General features: G+C 39.5%; 1 protein-coding gene and 1 long non-coding RNA gene across 6 annotated transcripts in view; one reads left to right on the top strand and one right to left on the bottom strand.

The window, feature by feature from the left end:
* Positions 1–14,757, top strand: part of LOC114486714 (uncharacterized) — a 72,994-nt gene extending 58,237 nt beyond the window's left edge. Inside the window, exon 4 of one of the 3 annotated variants that reach the window (XR_003680914.2) lies at positions 14,629–14,757. This is a non-coding gene — a long non-coding RNA (uncharacterized lncRNA). Of the gene's footprint in view, positions 1–8,643; positions 9,599–12,769; positions 12,805–14,628 lie in introns of those variants that run through there. The other 2 variants (XR_008618058.1, XR_003680913.2) reach the window with 2 other exon arrangements.
* The window catches only part of MAP3K1 (mitogen-activated protein kinase kinase kinase 1), a 76,802-nt gene that overhangs the window by 40,540 nt on the left and 10,677 nt on the right, over positions 1–25,585 (bottom strand). The window contains exons 1-2 of one of the 3 annotated variants that reach the window (XM_055086563.1): positions 16,558–16,649; positions 15,025–15,106 (exon numbers count right to left, since the gene is read on the bottom strand). The exons of 1 other annotated variant lie outside the window; for it this stretch is intronic. In XM_055086563.1, the coding sequence (XP_054942538.1) occupies positions 15,025–15,074 (50 nt within the window). In that variant the 5' untranslated portion in view covers positions 15,075–15,106; positions 16,558–16,649. Of the gene's footprint in view, positions 1–15,024; positions 16,401–16,557; positions 16,650–25,585 lie in introns of those variants that run through there. One more of the 3 variants, XM_024119151.3, reaches the window with a different exon arrangement.

The following is a 25,585-nucleotide window of genomic DNA, read 5'->3' as shown; positions in this document are numbered from 1 at the left end:
GAGATTAGAGGGCCTCTCATCCATTTTGGTTAAACATGAATTAAGAGAGTTATTCTTGCCCTATCTATTACCTAGAACCATACTTATTATTTTAACTAAAATAGTAGCTTGTATATTTCTGACTTTTTAGCAAAACAAACATATATTTTGAGAAACTACTTTGAAGACCTAATAAAATTTTATTCAGATAACTATGAGAAACTTAACATTGTTCCAGATTAAGCTTTATCCTCCTTTCCTATTTATTTAGAAAACATGAGGTTTCTTGCTTTTTTTGGTTTCTGAACATTCCTCAGAATGAATTTGTGATTGACCTAGAGCTTCAAAAAACCTTTTTCCCCTGAGGTTAGGTTTCTAGTTTAGACTCTTTCTAGACCTACAGAATTTACCTGCTATAAAACGAGATGCTTCAATGGCCCCTTCTCAGTGAAGCCACTCAGTCCTGCTTTTATCTGACCCACTGTGGTACCAGCCATTGTTGATTAGACTGCCACTCTTGTAGCTCTCCCCCACCTGTTTTCTAGGAGATGATTTTTCCCTAGTTCCGTTTCTAACACTCTTGACTAACCTCACTGGTATCATATACTAGACCCTCTTCCTGGAACCCCTTAAATGCCAGCCATTGCCCTCTTCTCACAGCACTAAAATACTCTCTTCTTAAGCACACCAAGATATTTCACATCTCTCTGTCTTTGCAGATGATTTATATCCTGAAAGGAATACGCCTTTTGTCATCTCATATGCCTTCAGTAAAGAATTTCCTACCACCATTCTACAGCAGTTAGCCATTCCCTCCCTGTATGCTAGTATTAATTATCATACAGCATAAACTCAAGTATTTGTTTAAATATCTTCTTCCCTCACCACACTGGGAGCTCTTCTGGGACAGGCTGCCACATCTTATTCATTCTTCTATCATCAGTGCCAAACGTCCTGGACAGGCCACAAAGGGCACCCTACAAGAAGCCAGAGGGTCTATCCAGCCATAGCCAATTCCTCTTCCCAGGGTGGTGTCTGACACCCGGGGCACCATGCTCTATATATTTGAACCCATCCTGCAGTCCACAGCTGGCTGGTGTAAGAATGTGCCCTGATCCAAACACCCTCTACACTGGATGGTACTAAACATTTTAACCAGACCTTCTCTCTATGGGAGTTTGAGTGCAAGATACATGGAGAGTGTCACGGCAGGAAGAATGGCATCAAAATAGAGAAAAAGAGCAAAGTAGTAAATAGGAGCAATGAGACAGAAATAAGGCAGAAGAGAGAGAGATTAGGCAGGACGAAGATGTAGTTAGAAACAGGGAGAAGGGAATAAGCAATAAAATAAACATAAGAGTTGTACCTGGGTCCCCTGTCCATGATGTCAGCCAACTGGAGCACTTTTATATACACCTCCCCAGGTGGTGAAGCACCATGTTCTCCAGAGGCCACACGTATGTGGAGAGACTTCACGGGTCCTTTATTTTGTACTGAAATAAACCCTAACATGTCTCTCTTCCCTGCAACCCCAAAGAGCCGGATGAAAACACTAACTCAGCACATTCCCTGGCACACAGAGGACATTCAATAAACACTGAAAAACAGAATCCTACAAGTTTACTATAATTTCTTTAAGGTATTTCTTAAATGGTTCATCTTTAGCATGAAAATATAATGTTAGTCAACAACTAGTGATCGGAGAAGTAACTGCTAGACTTATGTCATAGCAGAAAAAGTGAATGTTATGTGTCAGGCAAGGTGTCAGGTGCTTTACGAGTATTAACTCACTTCATCTTCCCGAAAGCCCTATCAGGCCTGTACCATCTGAGGTCTGGAGAGGCTGGGTTACAAGCCCAGGGTCACACAGTTTTAAGTGGTAGGAACAGGCTTCAAACCCCACTCGATCTGACTCTGAAGCCTGTGCTCTTCACTGGTCTAGCAGGTCACTGTCAAATCTGATTTTGTTTTTACAGCTAGTCAGCATCAGATATCTAAGTTGATATCTACTTGATGAGGATTCAAAGAAGTTTAAACAAGTTTTTTAAATGGTGACTTTCGTTATAAGAATTAAAGAAGCACATTAATTTTATTCATTAGTAGAGTGTATCACTGTAATGGGAGTAACAAAGACTATAATGATTATATGAAACCTTTTTGGAAATTAATGGGGTTTAACCTTAGTATACATAAAGATTTCCAGAACAGTTTAGATTATGGATAACTTTATTTAGAGAGAATCTCAATTCTCTCAGTGTCCAAGCAATCTCAAAGAACCCTGGAAAATGCACTGAATTATCTGGGGCAGGCACAGTTCAGAGCCACCCAACTGAGGTCTGCTTGTGAAGTTATCTTAGCAGCAGGAATTCACATACTAAAACCCCCAAGCTTTGTTACCAAGAGGAGAGAGAGCAAGGGAGGAACTATCTCCCAAAACAAAACTAGACCACTCTGGGACCCTTAAAATTTAAGTTGCCAGGCAAAAGGCAAGAGAAGGAATGACTTCGGAAAGGATGACGAGAATGTGGTGAAGCATAAAGGCTAACAACAGAGGCTAACCATCCCTTACCATCGACAGGGCACTGTGCTAACAGTGGGTCATCTCAGTCAATTCTCATGAGAATGGGACTCTTAACTATCCCACTGGCAGATAAGAAAAAAAGCAGGGAGGTTATGTGTCCAAGGTGATAAAGTCTGTATGTGAAAAATACCGGATTTAACTCAGATATGAATGATTTCCAGGGCAAAAGCAAACTTAGTATTTACAAGTGCTTAAAACTCATACACCTAGATCTGAGGCCAAAAAATCTGTATCTCAGTGGTGGAACAACTCTGTTTTTCCTTAAGATAATTTCTCCAGAGGTATATTGTCCTTGGCAACTGTTGGCCTTTTCCCTCTTCTGAGTAAGAAGGATTAGATAAAATCATTGGTAAGGCCAACCCTTCCATCTTTATGTAATGCGACATTTACAACATGTCTAATTTTACATAAGAAATAATATATAAAAGTGGCTCACATTATGAAAATTAGTCCCCAGAAGATTTCATTCCAGGTTGTGCTCGGTAATGTTTGGCCCTAAGAACTAAAGATGGCACAACTCCTATTTATTTATACCAAGAAACAGGCAACTACTTTTTTTTTCCCTCAATACAGAGTAAATATCCTCTCTTTAGCACAACAAAGGACTGCTGATTTCTTAATATGGGTATGGCCATGGTATAATCAGTTTTATAATATGTTGAATCTCTATCAGAAATCTTCATCAGGGTGAGAAAAACTATTTCTAGTATTGTGTGCAAACCTTCCTATTTAGTCCTTTGAAGGATACAGGCACAGAATTTCATCCTCAAAAAGCTCATGTTCTGGTTAACTACATCAAAAGCTAAATGGGGCTTCCCGGTGGCGCAGTGGTTGAGAGTCCGCCTGCCGTTGCAGGGGATACGGGTTCGTGCCCCGGTCCGGGAAGATCCCACGTGCCGCGGAGCGGCTAGGCCCGTGAGCCATGGCCGCTGAGCCTGCGTGTCCGGAGCCTGTGCTCCGCAACGGGAAAGGCCACAACAGTGAGAGGCCAGCGTACCGCAAAAAAAAAAAAAAAAAAAAAGTTAAATAATATGGAGGTCAAATAACAAAGATGACAATATAGCTTACTATCAACAATGATTACAAGCAGCTTAATACCACCTTAGTTATTCTGATTGATTCATATTTATAAATTATTCTAAATTGTCTTGCACATACTAAAAATCAACTTATCTGATATCAAGGATTCCTTTCTATCAAAATATCACCCCATTTGAGTTTTAAGATTATAATTATTCTCCACTAAAAATTACAGAATTCTGAAGAGTAGAACATGGTATAGAATCGTGATAAGTATGTTTGAAATTAACCAAAATTAAACCAAAAAATTAGTGGATAATCATACTGCAAATACTCGCTCTCTAGCTGACCTAGGTCAGCCTAGACAAGGAAAGTGCAAGTTCTTTGAGGGCAAGTCCTTTCCCCTGGCATGTCCTGCAGCCACAAACAAAGCACCCAGAGCAACAGATGCCACAGACTTGATAAACAACCAATGATTTGGAGTCAGAGCAGCTGGTTATCACTTCAAATCAACAAACATCTGGGAGGACTTCCCTGGTGGCGCAGTACTTAAGAATCTGCCTGCCAATGCAGGGGACATGGGTTCAAGCTCTGGTCCAGGAAGATCCCACATGCCACGGAGCAACTAAGCCCATGTGCCACAACTACTGAGCCTGCGCTCTAGAGCCTGCGAGCCACAACTACTGAGCCCACGTGCCTAGAGCCCGTGCTCCACAACAAGAGAAGCCACCACAATGAGAAGCCCGCGCACCGCAATGAAGAGTAGCCCCCGCTCGCCACAACTAGAGAAAGCCCGCAGGCAGCAACGAAGACCCAACCCAGACAAAAAATAAATAAAATAAATAAATTTAAAAAAAAACAACTCGTCAGGAAGAAAAGATAATTCAGACAGCTCAAACATACAGCAAATTCAGGGGGGAAGTAGTTATGTAGAGACAATCAAGTATATGCAATGACTATTAAAACTGATAAGAAATTTAAAGAAAATTAAAGGAAATAAGATGAATCAAATTAGTAATCAAGTTAGGTTAGTAAGGAAATGAATATCCTAGAAGATTTAGCAATTTGAAATAAAAAATATTATTTTTTAAAAAAGTAGTCAAGAAAAACCAGAGAAGGTGAGGGCAGGTGTCTCTTCAAGTGAACACCCCTCATGTGTGGGCATAAAAGAAAACAAATCAGACTAAAGTGAAACCAACACATTGTCAGTTCTATAACGTCTTATGATTCAAGTTCAATGAAATTCATGACTTGTCACAAATTATGAGCTGAAATTTGATGACAATATTTATGCAGACAAGTGAAAATTGTAAAAACAGAACTGGACAGAAATGAGTTTTGTGATTTTTGTAAGATTCATCGTGTCACAAAATATACGAATATCTTAGTGACAGAAAAACTGAATGCAGTTCTGTTACCAATGATAAACAAAACAAATGCACTGAAAAGTTGCTAGGTGCCCCGGAACGTTTATTACTTAAACTAAATATTTTACAAAAATACTTTATTTACTCATCAAAGTAATCACTTCTGTAACAAAATTTCTAAGTACTTCTATTCTTCTAGCCATCTTCCTATGAGATAAGATTCACACTATTCTTTTCTTCTCACTCATGAACTCAAGAAAATCTACAGGTTTAATATAAACTATTTTTTAAGAGTCATTGTTTACAGGGGAAGTTTAAGACCAATATGGTTGCATTTCTCATTTGTTCCTTTCCAATAAAAACCCATGAAAGCTTCAAATATTTTTTACTCTGTAAGCCTGTATTCTTTTAATATTCAGTGCTAAAAATTCCACTGTTTATTCCTTCCTTTGTTGTGTCCTTGATAATTGATGAAGAACCTTTAGAAACCTTTGGGGAAAAAATGGCACATATGAACATCCTCTTCTTTGTTGAATACAGATCAGTAAGCAAGGAAAAGGATGCTAATTTTTTACAGTATTTGGCTAAATGTGTATTTGCTTTCAAGAATTCCCTTTTCATGCTACTTGACAAACCTAGGGTTGGGAATGTGTAAAAGACAACTGATGCATAAATGTAACTGAGCTTTTATACTACATTACAGAAGTATATCGGAACTCCCTACACTACTACTATTAGGGCAGTTTTCAGAAAAGCAATGTGTCCTGTCCTCCATCTAAGGGCACTGGTACATAATCCATGGCACAAAGCAGGTATTCCAGGGGGAAAAGATGGCTGCTCCTTCACCATTTTGGTTTTCATCAAAAAGCTCCCAAGTCAGTGTTATGGGGGGCTCTGATGTATGTTTTTCTTTGGAAGCTTCTCCAATGGGTGTGTGATTACATTTTTTACTAAGTCAATTATCTTGAAAGAAATGTGGCAGCTTCAGTTTGAATATGCTAAAAGATCAAATGAACAAAACTAATAATTGCAAAAGTGGTATGTTACTGCACATTTTCCCTCCCACAGTTTAAGAAAAGTTGTTTAAAGTTAAAAATGTAACATTTTGAGTACCTTCTGTGTTAATAAAAACCCTGTTTTTATTGACTGTTTTTAACATTCCCAGATTAATGGATGAGAAGGCATATAGTGCTGAAGTAGAGCACAAAGCCCTCTCACAGCCTTTTTGCTAGGAGAATGATTTCTTTCAAACCCCGTGGAACAGCTAGCACTCTTTCTACAGTACTTCCTCCTAGCTGGTGGAAAGGCATGTTAACTGGGGTGCTCAGAATGAGGAAGAGTGACTTCCTGACAAATGTAGCTTTTCTTCTCTATGCTTTTAATGCTAGAAAACCACTCTGTTCAATGCATGTTGGCACGCCTACTACGTGTAAGCTCTGGGCTAGGCAACAGAGATACAAACATGAAGTGGGATAAAGAAAAGTAAGACAGGATCTCTATCCCTCTAGGCGCTTAGTCTAGCAGAACAGAGAAAACAGATGCCAACCCTGCTATAATAGAAGTATTTTAATATATCATAAATAGTTGCAAGGATGGAGTGGATCTCCATCTTGATTTTATCTAGGAGAGTCCTAGAAAGATCTACAGAGGAGGTGATGCCTGAATAATATTTAATGAAAGAACAGGACTGGCAGGCTTGGAGCCAATGAAGGCTGAAAGATTTTCTTGACAAAAGAAACAGCTCTGGTGAAAATAATGTTCTATAGAATATTAAACAGTTTATGATTCTGCTGTTTAGGAAACACTAGATAAAATAAACACGTTCATCTAAAGACCTATGTGCATCATATTTTTCCAAGAGGGAATAAAAAGAGAAGGTAACGCAGTATTCCTTGCACTTATTTGGCACAGAGTAGTGGTCTGCTTTAAGCAAAACATCTTTGACAGAGTAGTGGTCCTTAGAATATACTGTGAGAAATCTGTATGGGATCATCTCTATATCCGTTCTGGCTCAAATGAGTCAATAGGTCTAAGAAGAAAAATCCAGAGAAGAAACTAACACCAGCTGTTTTAATGTCTTAATATAAGGCTTCACGAGCCATCATAAAGTTCAGCAATTGTCTTTAGTGCAACTAAGCCTCCAAGAATCAAAATATGTGGGAAAAAGATTATCTGACAGCCAGCTTGAGACGAGTAAATTCACCTGGTACAAACTCATCTTAAGAGAAGTGGATGTCAGACATACAAACATGGCCCAATCTAACCACTAGCAGAGGCCAGAGTCTGTCACTAAGATTTGCCCCAGGCCCAGTCTGCTCACTCTCTGCCAAGGACTTAGGTCTGGGGTGAAGACAAAGAAGGTATCAACCAAAAAAACAAAAACAAAGCCAAAAACCCCTGATAAGCCGTTTGCTCTAAATATCTCTATATGCCTAGAGGAAAGCCCCAGAATCTGAAATAAAAAAGGGGCCTGGGGCACCGTCCTCACTTCACTGCAAACCCCTGGAGCTCTGGCACAGTGGAAGCACTCCTGTGTCTTCAGCACTGATGACAGCACTCCTGGCAGTGATTGGTGGGAAGCAGATCAGGGCAGAAGCAGCATCAGTGCTCAGCAGAGGCAGTGAGACCAGTGTGGCTGAAAGAGGTGAGGGCAATGGCCGAGGAGGCAGAGCTGTCCAGAGATGGCTACAGGGAACTGACCAAATTCGTCCACTAGTCGCCAGGCCCACACTGGGGAGTCTAGAAAATACGGCGGGGCGGGGGTTTGTTAGGGGAATTGATGGGGCAATAGCCACCCAAACCAGTAAAATCTTGGTTGTATACATAGTAAAATCAAAAGGGCTTCTTATTCAACAGAAATGACATAACTTGAAGGACATGTTCCTAGGATAGGGTAGATCAAGAAGTCATACCACAAACATCATCAAGACGTATGGCATGGTGATCAGTGGCATGAGCTCTAGAGCTAGAATGCCTGAGTTAAAATCCAAGGTCTGACACCTACTAGCTGTATGGCTTTGGCCTAAGTTATTTAACTTCTCTGTACCTCAATTCCTCACTGTAAAAAGGATAATAATACCTACCATATAGAGTGGCTACTAGGATTAAATAAGTTTATAGGTAAAGTGCTTAAAAGGAAGTTCACCTCCCTAATTTTCTTCCATTAATTTCTTTTTTCTGTAAAATGGAGATAATAGCCAATATTTATGAGGTACTTCCTACGTGCCTTTCACTGTTTTAAGCCCTTAGCATATAGTTCTCATCTCACAGTCTTAAAATGAATGAACATGGATGAAGCACTTAAAATAGTTCCAAGTATATGGTAAGCACACAATAAATGCAACTACTACAACTATTACTATGATCATTATTTATGATCTGCTACTCTATGGAGCACCTCCTCTGTACTGGGTATCATGCTAGGTGCTATCCTTACAGGGGCTCCAACTCTCACAGGAGGCTACAATGTAAGTAAGACACATTGTCTCCCTTGTGCAGACAAAGAAACTGTTACAGAAAGATAAGTAACTTGACTAAGGATCCAGAGTAAGTGGGAATTCTTTGTTTCAAAACCAGGTCTCTCTGGCTTCAAAGCCCTGTGCTCTTCCTTCTAGTCTATGTTACACATAATTTCTTTTAACGGGTGTGTTAGTTGAAAAACAGATGAAAATAGCAAAATACAACTATTTTTTCTAGTTTCAGGAGGTAACAATGTTGATTAGAGACATCTGGAATGTGAAGACTGCCAAACAAGGCTACTATGTGGCCCACTACCCGGGGGGTGCAAGGAGGGAGGTAAGAAGACAAAGGAGGCTCCAACTGTGTCTTTAATATTCGTTTCTTCAAAGCACAGATACCCAATTGCAGCAAATATGATAAAATATTAACATTTATTAAATACAGGCAACGGTTTTATGGCTGTTCATTATATTATGCTCTAATATTTTCCCTCTGTATGGTTGATTTATTTCCTTAAAAATAAACATGTGCTACTGAATTACTCTTCTCTACATTGTGGGAGGCTTCACAGAACCAAAGAAAAATAACAGGACTGGGGAGTCTTGAGATTAAGAGCCAAGTCATAACTAGGCCATTAGCCAGCTACATAATCTTAAGTAATTCACAACCTTTCTGGAATTCAACAATTTACCAAATCAGATCAGACTACAAGATTCAGGCCCATCCAGAATGAACACGATTCATTTATTAATGCCACTATGTAAATGCTATAGTTCTGTGAGGGAGAAATAATATCAAAAAATATAAAGCTCAATCCACAAACTCCCTTTAATTGTTATATCTGGAGAATACCTCCCAATAGTCTATTTGCATAAAATATTCTTTGTACATCTATAATCCAGTGGCTCCTGGTGTTTTAAAATGTGAGAATCCTTTCTCAACATTACCAACACCATAGAACAAATACGGATCCACAGACTCTGTGAAAACTCAGGCTAGAAATTACTAAACGTTTAGACTCAGTACCCCTGATAGGCACTAAGATAAAAGCAATTCAAATCTAATTACTAAAAAGGGTACGTATTATGTACAAGGGATTCTATCAAAGTTCTCTCAGAAAGATAAAACAACCGTTAGGAGAAACATTCAAGAAAGGAGAGACCACAAAACATGGATTTCAAGGGTTTTTTTTTTAAACACTGAAAACTTAACTTTTCTAGTTTTTTTTTTTTTTTTAATGAAAGAACCACAAATTTCTCTTCCTTAAAAGACACATAACCATTTTGCATATTTAAGTGCTCTGAGTCAAAAAGATATGAAGTAGTAGCCTGAAATGAGAAATGAAGCATGGTGGCTTTCTGGCCAAGTCTCAGCTTCAGTTGTGACAATGTTCCAATATGAATTCTAACTCCCAAGTCCAGGGCTCTCTGCAGCCACAAAGCCTGCTTTTCCCATAATGTGGTATCATCATTTCAGAAATGCTTAATCTGTGTCAAGTCAGAGAAGTGAGAGTTTGCTTTTTTTAAATGGAGAAAAGCTGGGATACAGTGCTAACATTTAATGAGTCATTCTGACTGCTCATCTGAAAACACAATTACTGCTAAAATTTTTTTGCTTTTGTATTATTAAAAAATCATAATATTTTCAGAGAATGCTTGCCATTCAGCCAATTAATACTCCTTATTTACGTACCATGAATAGATGTCACTGCAATTTATTTATTTTACTTTTAAGATCTACTCTCTTAGATGCAATTTATTCTTTAAACTGAAAAAAAAAGTGACTCATCTTTGGTTAATTACATCTGGTATGTAGGACATAAGCGTGACATATTTGGGTTAGACAACTTAAACATTTTATATGGAATGAATTTTAATACCTTACACAATATATTTTTTTTTGTTTTTGACTTTAGGATTTTAATACAAAATATCATCCCTCAGTGGGTTGTACGATTAATCTGTCTACATCAGCAAGTATAAATCAATTTAGCATACAGTTGACCTCCTTTAAAAAAAATCACTCCCTACTTGCACAGTCCAATAAACAAGTGGAAAAGCTGGAGACAATTGATGCCTAGCAATGTATTGAGCCAATACACCACAAACGTGCCAATAAACTACAAATAATGGCCACGTAAATTCTCAAATGAAATCTTTTACTTCTGATACTGGTGTGTTTGCTAGTGTTCATGTTCTCAACCTTTCACAGATAAGAACTACCGAAAAGTACCACGTGGTTTATTTTGAAGTAGGTATTTGGATTTGAACCTCAGGAATCTCCCTAAGTGACCTATGGCCAAGTTGTGATCCAACAATCTCTGTACTAATATCCCCTGGGAGACTGAGGTCTCCCCAGTAGATCCTGACCAATGTCATAAATTCCTCAATCCCTTTCAATTATTCCGGAATAATTCCTATTCACTGAGGGTGCATACACCCATCTTAAACAAAAAACTCTTCAGCTAGAGAATACGTTAAAATAACAGGAAGGTTTTGAAACTTGCAAAGTGCTGAATCATGCTTATGTTTAGGTTTTGTTTCTACAGTTGGTTTTGGAGGCACAAACTCCCTCTAAGAATACTAGCCACCCTATTTAATCCATTGGAAGATAGGATCAAGAGTGAATCTAACTTCTTTGTTCACTGTCTGGCATAAATTACCTATTGGAATTAATTATAGTACACAGTTGGAGAAACCAAGGATTCAAAGTGAAACAGAACATTCTAGGAATGGAATGGGAGGAGAGAAAAAAAAACCTTCATTCAATAGGTGGCACTCTTTCCTTAAAAATGTAACTTAGGCAGTTATTAATATTAAAGATGTCGTCTGCCCACAAATAACTTGAAAGAGAAGCCACATTAATTCCGATATCCTGTCCCAAACATAGTCTGAATCATTACATTCTGTCTACCTAAATAATGTCTTCTCATTTCAATGGAATTTTGTAGGTGTTCATAAATACGCTAATTTCTTTTCACTGTAGCAAAAACTACAATTTAGGAGAACCAAAGAATTGCATTTATTTTAAACTGGCAGGTTTTGACTTATAATTTAGCCTGATATATGCTTCAAAAGACATTCTTCCTGTTTTCTAATTTTAAAGAATTCAATTATAAAAGAATAAGCTGAATGGAAATGGGGCAAAGAACTATACTTGTACTTTATAAATTGTACTATTGTTTTTTGTTTTAAAACATGACAGCAACTCTTTCATAAGCATGCATATTAATATTCTTTTTAATTAAAATAACTGACTAAATTCATTATCATTCTGGCTGATACTCAAACTCAAAACTTTTAAGTTGAAAAACAGAAACAATGTTGACAATTAATAAAATGTGAGGGCTTCCCCCTGGTTGCGCACTGGTTGAGAGTCCGCCTGCCGATGCAGGGGACACGGGTTCGCGCCCGGGTCTGGGAGGATCCAACATGCCGCGGAGCGGCTGGGCCCGTGAGCCATGGCCGCTGAGCCTGCGTGTCCGGAGCCTGCGCTCCGCAACGGGAGAGGCCACAGCAGTGAGAGGCCCACGTACCGCAAAAAAAAATTAATTAATTAATTTAAAAATGTGAGTTTATCTAGTATACAGAAGAAGCAAAAAAAAAAATTTGTCTAATTTTCCTTAGGGATATCCTGTAGTTCCCACCTCATCACTCAAGTTCTAGGGTCCTCCCTTCCTTGGAGAAACTATCCCAGAAGCTGCCTTCAGCCTTCCCCACTGGTCACAGCCCCTCTAACTCAGTCGGGGTGGGGGTGGGGGGTCCTTCCTCGGTCCCAATTCAGCAAATAGCACTCGGTTATAATGGTTTCTTACTTGTCTGTCTCCAACATTTGACTGTGAAATCCTTGAGAGCAGAAATGAGTCTTAACTTTATGCTCCTTGCCCTAGCAGAAAGCTTGGCATATGGCAGACACTCAATAAATATGTGCTGAATAAAGGAGTAGATTGATCTTTCCCCTCGGGCTGTGTTTTTTCTTGATGGCAAGGCCTATGTCCTACTCATCCACCACTCTAACAGTACTGACTCTCAAATGCCTGGTACTTGTACACAGCAGGCTATGAGGAAGTAACACCTTTCCAATACGAAAGATCTCTAAGATGTAAATAAGCTTCACTGAGGCCTTTGTGTAAACCAACTCCCCACCATCAGTTTTAGGAACACTGCAGAAAGGGAGAAGAGCTGGGAATACCAGTTATAGTAAGAGTGACAGATTTCACCCCCAGTAAAACACTGAGATGGTCAGTAAAAGAAGCCCAAAACCGTAAGCCTAGACACACGTATTTCAGTGGAAAAAACTTGTCCATAACTTTGGAACTTGTCCATATCTCTAAGTTTGTTAATACCGATTGATTTTCCTGTAGTTAACAAGAAGAAAGAATTCTGAAGAAAATCCCCAAAGATTTTGTGCCTGGGAGGGAAGAGGCAGAAGCCACAAGACTACATCCTATTAGGAAGAAACCTGAGTGGAAGAAAGGGAACTAGCTGAGGAGGTCAATGAATGGGGTGTCTCCAGGGAAGGGACAGCACTAGAACCCCCAGTCCAGACTCCTCAAACCTGGATTCCCCTAGTTTGGGGGGGATACGGCTAGCAGGATGCATTTGAAACAACAGCATAAGCATGAAAAAATAGAGCATCTACTTCTAGAATGTCAATTTTATTCCAAGATTTGGGAGAGGGGTGCAGTGACAGTTTTGTGTTAAAAATACAAATATGACTAAAACATAAAATTCAAATGAATTAAGGTAAACAATGAGACTAGGGACTTGAATCAATTTTGTTCAATGTTCCAAGTAAGCATTCCCAGAATGGCAGGCTGCAGAGCACGCTCCCGGGTCCTTTCTCTTCAACAGAAGTTTGCCGAATGGATGTTCACCAATAAGCTAAAGCAGCTGTTCTCAACAACTTTCCCACAATTTGATGATCACATATATATGACAAAACTTCAAAAATTTGTTTAGGGGACATAAACAAATGTTTATCAATGGCACAACCACTAGCGACATATAAGTAACAAGTCACCCTCTACCTGAAGCAAAGATAAACTGCCTAAGTGCCAAAGTATCAGCCATATCTCTGACCACTTTCCATCCAAGAAAGTCTATCAGTTATGCAAGATAATAAGCAATATTTACAAGGATATTTCTAAATATGTCCTAAATTATTTTTCTAAAAAGAAATCATTTTAAAACTTTGATATTTTATTATGACTAAGAAAGTACTCTTGGGTTACCTCCCCAGACTATCGCCACACCCACACCTTCGACATCAAAATCTGACTGGCTACCAGTCAGGTACACATGCTGCCCAAGTTAAAATGGGACCTGGACAGTATTTCTATAAGGTAACTACTAACAGCAATTAGGAAGAGGGTAGAAAAATGCAAGAGCCACCCGGAAGGCTTGGACAGAAAGCAATCCTCTGAACATCTGGGGCAGGAAGGTCACTTTAGTGTTCATGTCATTCTAAGGGAAGGCCACAAAACATGAAAAAAAGTGCAAGTAGAAACCATGAAATGGATTCCAAGAATACTTACAACCATGTTTTTGTGAAGACATAATCTCTATGGGGACAGGGATTTTTGTCTGTTTCATCACTGCTATATTCCTAGTGCCTGGCATGTAGCCAATTCTTAATAAATTTGTCAGGTGGATGAATGTTTTGTTACACCATGAGCAATAATAATTTAAACACAGAGAAAACTCCTACCAACATATTTCATAACCATGGCAAACTTAATCACAGACTGGCTTTCCTATTCACTATGCAGTCAAGTGGCCCTCCAAGCCCCTTCCTTAAGAAATGTCAGTGTTTCAGGAAAGCACACTCACTACTTTAACAACAAACCTCCCCTCTTTGCTCTGTCTCTTCAGCCTATAAGAATTCTCCCTTCTTCTTGCCTTAAAACAAAACCCAACCCAACCAACCCCAAAATGCTTCCCCGCTTTTGCAAATGCTTAGGCTTCTGCGCCTCTCCCACTCCGTCCTCCTCCAGCTTCTCAAGAGGAGCCTGGGCTTCCTCACTGCCCTGTCATCCCTTAAGGAAGCTCAGTGGCTCCAATGCTCAATACTCCACTAAATTCTGGCCTTGAGACAGTCACAGCTACCCTTGCATCCTGCCCAGTGGCATTACTACTGCTGACCATTTTCTCCTTGGGTAAAATCGTCTCCTCTGCCTCTCAGGTATCATTTTCCTGCAGGTTCTTCTCTGCTCTCTTCCAGGAAATCCTGGCACTGTTCGGAGGAATCTGAGCTAGAATTCCCCACTATCCTTTCAGAGGTATGGATATAAGCCGGGGCCTACCTATCAAGAAATAAAAATTGCCCATAGGAAGTCCCCATTCATTCCTCAATTCTTGGCCATTGTGAAAGACTCTGAGAAACCCAAGACTGAACTGAGCAAAGGTACCATTAAAGAGAAGCGTCTCAGCCAGGAAACTTCAATCCCAGAGGTGGAATTACTATCAGTGTAATAAGATATAAAGCTAAGCATATTTTACTTTCTACAAGTTGTTTTCTTAAAAGCTGTATATAAATACAATACACATAATAAAATCATTTTCAGGAGTCTGACACAATCATTCTTGATTTTTTTTGGGGGGGGGGGTGTCAACTCACGTTTTTATTAAGAGGGCTTTCTTAAAGCGCAACAGTATTTCTTTCTTCATCTTTTTTCTTCATTGCCTACATCATTTGTACCCTAAAAGGACAATCAACAGGCAGCATTCATGAAGTTGTCTCATATCCAGTGTGTACATGAAAATGGTCAAACCCAGGTAGAACCTACAACTACTCCTCAGTTTTCTCCAAGAGCTTCTCAGGAAACTAGCTACTGGTAATCAGTAACTAGCTAGAGAACACAAGAACTGAATTATCTTGTTACCTACCAGCTCTTATCTGGGGATAACTCAGTTCCTAGAACAGTAGCAGCCACATGGTATATCAGTAAACATTACTGAGTTTGGAATGATAGTGAAACTTTCCAGAAGCAGCACATAAATAAGATTTCTGGGACTGCAAACACATTACTACTGTTATTTAAGAAACAAAATAATGGACTATTAGAGACCCAGTTAAGGGCAAAGATATTTTTCTTGCCTTAAAGGAGATTTCAGTTTTACCTGAGTGACCTTTCTCTAGTTAAACTCAAAGATAATCTCCTTTGTTGGGGAGGCATAGGGTCAGGGAAATTACTGAATTCTCTCAGAGCTACTAAGCTCTTTTAATTATAGAAGATGCCTGCTGAAGACAAAATACTTGATAGGCAGGCATTCGTTAACTTAGATTACTAGTAGAGAACAAATAACAGTAAGAGAATAAATGAACTGAAGCCCATTTAGGCATAACTCTATATTGGATGTGTGCCTTAGAAATTAGTATCTTTACTCAAATGAGTAAACAGGCACAACCAACATTCAAAACACACCAATTAAAAGAATGCCGAAGTCTAAATTGAGCTTTAATTTGAAACCACTGGAAATGAAAACTAGCTATCATTTTCATGACCCATTTATAAAGAGCTCTAACAGCTATGTTTAGTTGTAAACAAATAAATTTTAAATGCCTGAGCTACCCAAGGCAGCTACCTCAGAGCATGCAATAGGACACACAGGTGTGAGCCTAGGAGAAGCCCAGAGGAGGGACTGTGTGTATATACAGAGCAGAGGGTCAGGAGTTTTCACTCTGCCTCTTGCCCCCTAACTTTTCTGAGGTATTCCCACCAGCTGTAAAATGGGAAGATGCCTGTGTCGCAGGGCGAGGATGAGACAGTATGTGCAAGCACTCTGTAAAGGGTGAAGGCTCCACAAGTGTTAACATTGACCATGCACTCCAAGCACATCTCCCATTCTGCTGGCAAAGGTGTGCGCATGAAGGAAGTTCAGCCACATCTGCACCCTGAGCCTACTCTCTTTTCTGGTACAGTAAACACACTGAAGTCTAAATTTGTGTTTACAACTGGTCTTATTTTATAAGAACTTCACATAACAATGAAAAATGTTAAAACATTTCACTGATGCTTCCTGTATATTTCGGAGGACCTAAACAGCCAAGACAGGGAAATGAGTAATAGACAATGAAATTTGTTCTCTGATGTAACTCAAACCCATCTCCTGATTTAAAAAAAATATTAAGATATGCATAAAAGATTACCATAAGGTTAAAGAGCACAGTCTCGGAGTCAAACTGCCAGGGTTCACACCCAGGCTTCACCCACCCACTAGGTGCCAGGTTACCTCACCTCTCAGGGTCTCTGTTTTCTCATCTGTAAAATAGGAATAAAAACCGCACTTACTTCACAAGGATAGTACAAGGCTTAAAATGAGACAAGCTATATAATGTACCAGTGTACCAGGCACAGAGGAAATTAACTACTATCGATATTTCCAATAAGACAAGCACAGCAGGAGAATGCAGCTAAACTAGGATGGACTAAGGTGAGCTAGGCAGGGGCACCCTAGCCCCGCACTGCATGCACTTCAGCGCTCAACCTCCTGACAATGACGGAACCTCTCTAATGCCACTCCAGGAGGTTGTACTTTTGAATTCTAAAATACTGTGACCATAAATCCTAGGGCTTTATTTTTTTTTAATTTAATTTTTTGGCCGTGCCACGTGGCACGTGGGATCTTAGTTCCCCGACCAGGGATCGAACCTGCACCCCCTGCACTGGAAGCGTGGAGTCTTAACCTCTGGACCACCAGGGAAGTTCCTTAGGGCTTTATTTTCACCCTTTGAAAGTAATTTCATATCGACCATCTCATTCGATCTTTTCAAATTCTGGTAGTAGGAAAGGTATCATTATTTCTAATTCACAGATGAGGACAGTCAGATTCAAAACAGTTAAATAACTTTACTCAATGTCCTGCAGAAGTGGTAAGACAATAGTGGAGACAGGCCTGATGGGCCTGAGCCAATGCCAACACTTAGTCCACCACAATAAGCAGCTGGAAAGCAAGTTAAGTACCTTTCAACTAAAGACACCTGGCAATTCCCTATCCAATAGTTACAAGGGAGAAAGAAGGAATCAGATATGTCCATAAGGAACTCTTGAATTTGAACTGCAATTTGAGTAGGCTTTTCACTTTACCTGAGACAGTAAAGACAGAAGTTTTGCATCAGAATAATTTTGGTTTTTAAAGTATTATCCACATTATCTCATCTTCAAGTAGTGCTACTTGACTATTGAGAGGTCAAAAAAGAATTCTCATTGTTATTTAAAAAAAAAAAGAATTCTCATGGAATTCATTTGTTTCTAATTTTTGTATTAGTCCTACATAAACAATCATAGATATTTTGAATAGACTAGAATGTTCGAAAGGTTTTTTTTTAATATTTAAAGTTCTAAGGGAAACAAACAGTCAATGATTCTAAATATTTAATAAGTGTGAAAGTTAGCATGCTACCAATTTTTTGAAATGGCAGTCTAAATGCCCACTTGGTGGTTAGTCGGATTAAACTTTAATTACAAAATGAACAATTAGGAAAACTTAAGTTACAAATCAGGGGTTAAAGCTAATTTAGGCCTAGGTCTTTGTGGCCCACCTGCCTCTCTAACTACCTTGGAAGCAGCCCGATGAGGTTTCGGAGTTCACTGGTTCTAGAGACTGATTTCTAGCCGCCACCACAACCTGCCCTTCCTGCTCTCCATCCCATTCCTGACCTGTCTCCTAAAAAACGTCCCAGTGGCTGCTTCTATGCTCCAGCAGGCAAGAACAGTTCGGCATCCTGTTGAGCCAGCCTTATTCAGGAGAAGCAGCTCTTAGAGACACCTGAAATGATCCATGCCAAGGAATTCACCCTGGCTTCAGCTGCAGCACAGCAGCGGACCCCTCTGCTGCCCAGGATCCAACATGAGTCTAGTGATGTTTCACTTCCCAGACCTATAGGAGAGACTCCAAAATAGTTACTGGGCTGTGAGGCAGATTCTGAAATTATAGCAGCTAAGAGTGCTGATGTCACCATTTCCCCCAAGACAATTACAGGTGACATAATCCTGGAGGAGAGGTGGTGATGGCTGTCAGATCACCATAGTGACCACAGTCTCTGAACCTCAAATTCACACACATGATCCTAAGAAACCAAAATTTTATCTCATTTTCATGGGTAAAAGAGTTGTGGAAGATAAGGGCTGGAATGCTGAAGTTTTAATGGTTTATGGAAAGAAGGCAGTATTGTATTTTAAAAGATTTGACACGTGGCTGCCTAAGCATATGGTAAAGAATGAATCAACATTTTAAATGTGTTATTCCTTACGTAAAAACTTTTTACAAAAACGTGTGTTATTATCAATGTTTTTAATGTAGGCAATCTCCACAGCACACTAAAAAAAAAAATCCTAGATTAGGTGTCTAAAAAATGAATAATAGCATGCAATTTTCTATGTCTTTGGGCTAACCCTTGCCACAGATTTTAAAACTCTCTAGCTTTTAAATAAAATGTATTTTTTAAAATGTATCTTTATTGGAGTATAATTGCTTCACAATACTGTGTTAGTTCCTGTTGTACACCAAAGTGAATCAGCCTTATGCATACATATGTCCCCATATCCCTTCCCTCTTGAGTCTCCCTCCCCTCCTCCCTATCCCACCCCTCTAGGGGGACACAAAGCACTGAGCTGATCTCCCTGTGCTATGCAGCTGCTTCCCACTAGCTATTTTACATTCAGTAGCGTATATATGTCGATGCTACTCTCATTTCGCCCCAGCTTTCCCCTCCCACCCCGTGTCCTCAAGTCCATTCTCTATGTCTACGTCTTTATTCCTGCCCTGCAACTAGGTTCATCAGTACCATTTTTTTGTTGTTGTTTTTTAGATTCTATATATATGCGTTAGCATACTGCATTTGTTTTTCTCTTTCTGACTTCACTCTGTATGACAGGCCCTAAGTCCATCTACCTCACTACAAATAACTCAATTTCATTTCTTTTTATGGCCGACTAATATTCCATTGTATATATGTGCCACATCCTCTTTATCCATTCATCTGTTGATGGACATTTAGGTTGGTTCCATGTCCTGGCTATTGTAAATAGGCTGCAATGAACATTGTGGTACATGTCTCTTTTTGAATTATGGTTTTTCAGGGTATATGCCCTACATTCACACGAAATGATATACCAGGGCAGGGGTAACCCAACAGTATAAGGACGGGAAGTCAGCCTAGGAGTAAAAGTATGGTATAGGTAATCTAAAGTGTAAAGCAGATTTGATAAAAAATGCAAACCCTATAAATGATCAATAAATAATTTATAAAATGAGATTTATTTTTAATAAAGAACAGAGAAATACAGGAAAAAGTGTGAATGCACTGGCACTACACGAGCCTTGTTACAGAACAGAATTCAGTGTAAGTTGCTCACTGAAGACCCTGTAATGGCAAGTTCCAGCACAACTTGTCAGCATGGAATGAAAAGTCAGTACTTTACCAAGACGTGGGGGGGGGGGGGGGTTTGAGGTGGCAAGTCTATGTGTTGGGGACTGGGGGAATAAGAAACAAAGACACAACTCAGAAAAAAAAATTTCATCTTGGCTCAGTGCATGGCTGACCATATTTTCTACTTAGATAAGAAATTTCTACTAATTTGTTTTTAGTAATTAAAATACATTCAGTATTTTGGTGAATCTTCAACAAGAATAAAGCATTATATTATACAATGTAATTCTGAACACATTTCTTTTTCAAGTTGCTGTATTTAGAGATAAGCTGACTTTACACACTAATGGTTTTATATGTTATCACCAAAACTTGGCCTAGGAAGTAAGAGGGAGAATAGAAATCAAGAAGTTCTTGAACATAAACCTTTTCTCTTTGATGCCAAAACTGCCTTTATGGACCTAAGTGCCGAAAGGGAAGGCTTTGTTCTCATGTGTTTTGGGCATTATTTAAGACTCTCCCAGCAAATCTTCTTGCAGTGGAGGGAATGTTCTACTATCCACTTATAAAACTGCAGGATGATTTCAGTTTGCATTGTTCAAATGACAGTCTAGCTGCCTTATTTATTGGTGACAAAACCTATAGCCAGTTACCATAATCAGTCACAATAGGATGGAAGAATGGTGCTAAGGCAACCAAGGCTCAAAAGGACTCTGCTCTATTTCTTATCACAGCCTTGTCTGGAAATCATGTGCTGGTAGCATACAGTAAGTGCTCCCAAATATCTGAATAACTGATCACAACAATCAGAATTAGAGAGCTGTGTGGGTTTTAATGGAAGGAGGAAGGGTCAAGTATTCTTCACTACCAGGAATCTAAGACAAACAGTAATTACTGTTGGATGTCCGGGTGCTCTGCAATGAATTATAAGCAGCTTCAGTTCTATATATGAAGAATAGTGACGGGCAAGAGAGTTTTGTGTGAATATGCTTCAAATTGGTGTAACCACAATGATTAAATCAGTTAAAAAGTTCAATTCCAAAACTATTTGAAACTCAAGATTTTCTACCACTTGAGCCCCAAATTACAAGATTAAAAAGAAAAAAAAATTCATAGTGAAATTCATACTTTCCAGCATCTGCCAACTCTATACAAATCATGTGAAAAGAACTCCTGAAACAGAACGAAATCTGAATTTTCACAATTAGGAAACAATACAACTGTCTTTTAAAAGTTTTAGTTAAACAAAAGAGTATATATACATATGCATGTTTACAAAAAGGTCTTTATAAACATAGGAAAAAGTCAAAGGATTGCTTTGCTTATTACAGGTTATCCCTAGGGAATGTCCCTTCCTTATATAATTAAAGTTGAGGAAAAAAAGATAGTTTTTAACAGCAGTAAAGTTACTAAAAATTAGGCGTAAAAAGTTATTTTCAAAACTACTCTCTAAGCATATTTGCTAAACACAAACATGCAAACGACCTTGCCCTAATTTATTGTCTCCATTTTGCAAAATACTGTTCTCCCAACAGTTATATGCTTTTTAAAAAAATACTTCTCATCATATAATGTCAGGTTATAAATATGATTATCTCTTTTCTGAGCCTTCATTGCTTTTCATTTGCATTTCTTTTTATAGTTGGTACCCAGCTTTAAAATTTCAAGAGTTTATAAGTTCAAAAATCTACTTGTTTCAATAATTAGAACTAAATTTAGCCACAAGAAATAATTTTCAAATTAAAATTTTGGAATATAATTTGCTAGAGCGTGAAGGGAACAAATAAATGATGTAAGCCAACCTCTTTTCACAGATGAGAAAGAGACCCAGGGGACCAGCCTTAGGTCTTCACAAAGTGATGAGAACCCTCATTATGTCCTACCGATGACATGCTTTATCCCACATCACATAATTTTGAAAGTTGCATTTTCCATTATTCTCGTTAATAATTTCAAAATAATAAGGAAAATATACCGCTCCCAAGATGATGCATAATCTATACAAACTGCCTTTGTTAAATTAATGGTTAACTAGTAAGGGAACCGTGAGTCTCTTTACCTCATCCTCATCTGCACAGTCAAGGTTTAAGCAGTGAGTTTTCACAGTTACTTGCAGTTGTATTACAGACAGTTAATTTTTACTGAGTGCTTTTCTGGGTTAAGAACCCCACTTCATTATCCTGTCTAATCACCCCCACTCATCCCATTTTCAAGATGAGAAATCTGAGGTTCAGAGAAGTTAAGTGACTTCTTTGGAGTCCAGCGACAGTGAGTGACTAAGGGGATCAGACTCCTCGGGTCCAGCATCCCCATCACTACCCTGTGCTGCCCCTGAAATGTAATCGTGCAGTTCCAAAACCACATTCATGACCAGAGTGGATGGAATTCATTTGCCTGATTACATTTCCCAATCTGTGAGCCTCTGAAACTATGGGAAGCTATTGGAAATGCAAGAGCCACACAGCTCCCAGACTGTGATCTCAGACTCGGACTGTCTTGCACCAGCTTTGATGTAACTCCCCCTTTGGGCCTCCTGACCGACTTCCTAGGGCACTGCAGTTACTTACCAAACTACAAAGGCTTTTTATTCTGTCCCAAGCATGGTGATCTAAGGATTGCCCAGTGGCAGCAATAAGGAGGCAGGGAGCTCTGCATGGTTCTCTGGCCAGAGCCAGGAACCTTGTCCCAGGCTTGGCTGCTGAGCCTTGTCTGCATCCTGCTGCCACCCAGACAGGGCCACCTGAACTATACTCACAGTTCTCCATATCAGCGCACAAGCCTACCATGGACTTCCGGGCCTGTGTGTGTTCTCCACACAACCCCACCCGCAGGCCACAGTCTCCCTCCAAGTCCCTAACTCCTCGGCATTCTTCACGACTTGGTGGACCTCCCATTTCCCAGAAAACCCTCCCTATACCCTCCTCATTCCCAGCTGACTGAGGTCAGCACCACCCTTGTCACCAGGCAGTCTGTTACCTTGTTAAACTCCTTCATGGGCTTCCCCACTGCTGGGTCCCCAGTGCCTTGGTGCCGGGCTCACAGCAGTCACTCCAAGAGTGTTCATGAAGGCATGACCCGGCCCGTGTCAGGAGCGATGACAGCACTGACCATGGGCATTCATCCTGGCATGTTTACTACTCTGCCCTTCCGTTTTTCTAGAAAGAGCACCCACAGACCAGACAAAAGATGTGGAATGACCCTACATCTGATGTGCTTGTTTTCCTATAACCCATCAGCTCCCCGGCACCTTGCCCATGGAGGCTGGGCAGCTGATATAAACCTTGTGATGGATGTGCCTAGGCCACAATCAAGCTCTGTGCTTGAAGCATTTGAGCATATTTGTTCTCTGACTTGAGATGGTCTTGGATCATTCTGGACGACAGCAATACAGTCGTCCCCCAGTAGCCACGGGGACACTGGTTCCAGGACCCCCTGCTGATACCAAAATCCACAGATACTCAAGCCCTTATACTTTAAAACTGTTTAGTACATTCGGCTCTCGGTACCTGCGAGTTCTGCAACCTCAGATATGGAGGGCTGACTGTACACTGCTTGGCACCAAAATATTTTCCTGAGACTGTACCTCTGAAATTTTAACACAAATTAACAGAAAAATCTGATTCACTTTACAATAATGTATAATTTAAAAAGAACTTTTCGTAAACACGTGTTCAGTCAGACATGACTATGTATGCAATGACAGAGGAAAAACTAAATAGTTTTAAAAGTTGCAAATCTAACTCAGATACCAAGGAACTTTAAATCAAAGAGTTCAGCAAAATTCACAATACAGTACTGACTTCTGTAAATAGACACATTTATATTTAGTAGGATACCAATAATTCTTTATTGCAAAGGGAATAAAAACATATTAAAAAGTACCTCACAGCGGAGACAAAATGAGTGTTCCAGACAGAAGAAACAACATTTAGCACATTGAGAGAAAAGAAGAGTTAGCCGGGGAAACAAAAATGTGAACAACATAGCACTGAATGACTGGAGCAGGGTGTTCTGAAGGGGGAGCTGAGAGGGGAGCAGAGCCAATTACCAAAGCTTCCAAACTACATTAAGGAGTCTGGACTCTATTCTCAGGATGAAGAAAAGTTGGTTTTTATTTTTCCTCTGAATTCATTTATCTAAAGATAGAACACAGCCATTGGAAAGTGTGGAACACAATATCAACACAAAATAAAGTTGGGGAATTGAATTGTTTCATTTCCTTTACATGAATAAGTATCTTAAAACAAACAATTGTAGATTTTAAGATTTATTAAGACACTAATGACACAAGTAACTAACAGTATCTAAGTTGGGTGATACTGCTTGATTTTCAGGTTGAAAATATATTTCAATTAGATGGCAGCAAATAAAAAAGCATCTTTTGAACTGTACAGTATACTGTAAGCAGGAGTTCATTCTACAGCATTTCATCATTCTCCTGGCCTCAGTCTGTGTGTAGAAGGCATGCTGAACACCAGCAATTCAAATCACATAAATTATCCACCACTCACAAGGTGCAAAATCTATTATACGTATATTTGAAAAGAAATTATTTTTGAATGCCAGAAAAAGTGCCAATTATTTTTGACAGACTTGGGATTTCCCAGCTTTACCACTGATTAGCTATCTGAGCTGTTTAAGCCTGTGTTTCAGTTTCCTCATTTTTAAAATGAGAAGACTAGATTAGATTTTTGTCTACTGAACTGTCAAGATTAGACTTGCATCATTGCAGCCTCACTCTAACTGCAGTGTAGAGAAACGACTGAGGAGAACATGTCCAAAAGCCAGAGGCTGGTTATGAAGAAGGTTTGCAAGAACTGGGACGAGGTGACAAAGGCCTGACCCTGGGTTAGCAGCCGCGTGGGTGGATTCCGGGGCTAGCAGACAACTGGCAACAACAGAACTGGACACTGACTGGAAGCTGAGGGTGAGAAAGCCAGAGGAGCAAGAGCGCAGCGATGAGGGAGATGGTGACACGGATTACCAACGGCACCCCAAAGGACCAGGAGATCTGAAGGGGAAGACAGAGAGGCTGCGGAAGACAGGGATTCAATTTGGACATGCGCCGGCTGCAGGGCCTGGCAGAGCTGTACCTCCTGGTGAAGCTATCCCAGAGGCTCTGTCATTGAAGCCAAGATATTTTAGGCACCAAAATATTAATAAAAACGATTCAGCAAAGATACAGCTAATAGTCTTCTGATAGATCTTCTTCTCTCTAGTCAATGACATTCTTTTAGAATCTTTGTACAAAATCTGAAATGTGGTTATATAGGAATTTAGGCCCTTGGTGCAAGAATAAGATCTAAACTAAAGAAATGTATTTGGGAACTTTGAAATATTTGAAACTTTAGTATATGATAAAGGGGAAACTTTTAATCAATAAGCAGTGCTGGGACACCTAGCCAATCATTTGGAGAAAATAAAGTTAGGGCCCTGTGTCACCCCTTAAACTTCATACAGATCAGAATTTTTTTTTTAAACCTAGAAAAATAGTATTAGGAAAGATTGGTGAATTTTTATAATCTTGCAGTAGGGAATAATAATAGCTATTACCTATACAGTGTTTGCCATGCACCAAGCACTGTTTTAAGAACTATACAAACACTTTGTCCTGACAACAACTCTGAAGTAGTATCTTCATTTTATAGTTGAGGAAACTTAAGTGCAAAGAAGTTAAGTAACTTCCCAGGTACACTACTTGATAGTGGGGAAACTCTGACTAGAACTCAGGCATCTGTACTCTGAACCACTACACAGCCTACCCTCTCTAGAAGGCAAGAAAGTAAGGGAGGGAGGAAGGGAGGGG

Source organism: Physeter macrocephalus, chromosome 8, assembly GCF_002837175.3.
Source record: "Physeter macrocephalus isolate SW-GA chromosome 8, ASM283717v5, whole genome shotgun sequence".
In the NCBI taxonomy this organism is placed as follows: Eukaryota; Metazoa; Chordata; class Mammalia; order Artiodactyla; family Physeteridae; genus Physeter; species Physeter macrocephalus.
This window is presented reverse-complemented; position numbering and strand designations above follow the sequence as displayed.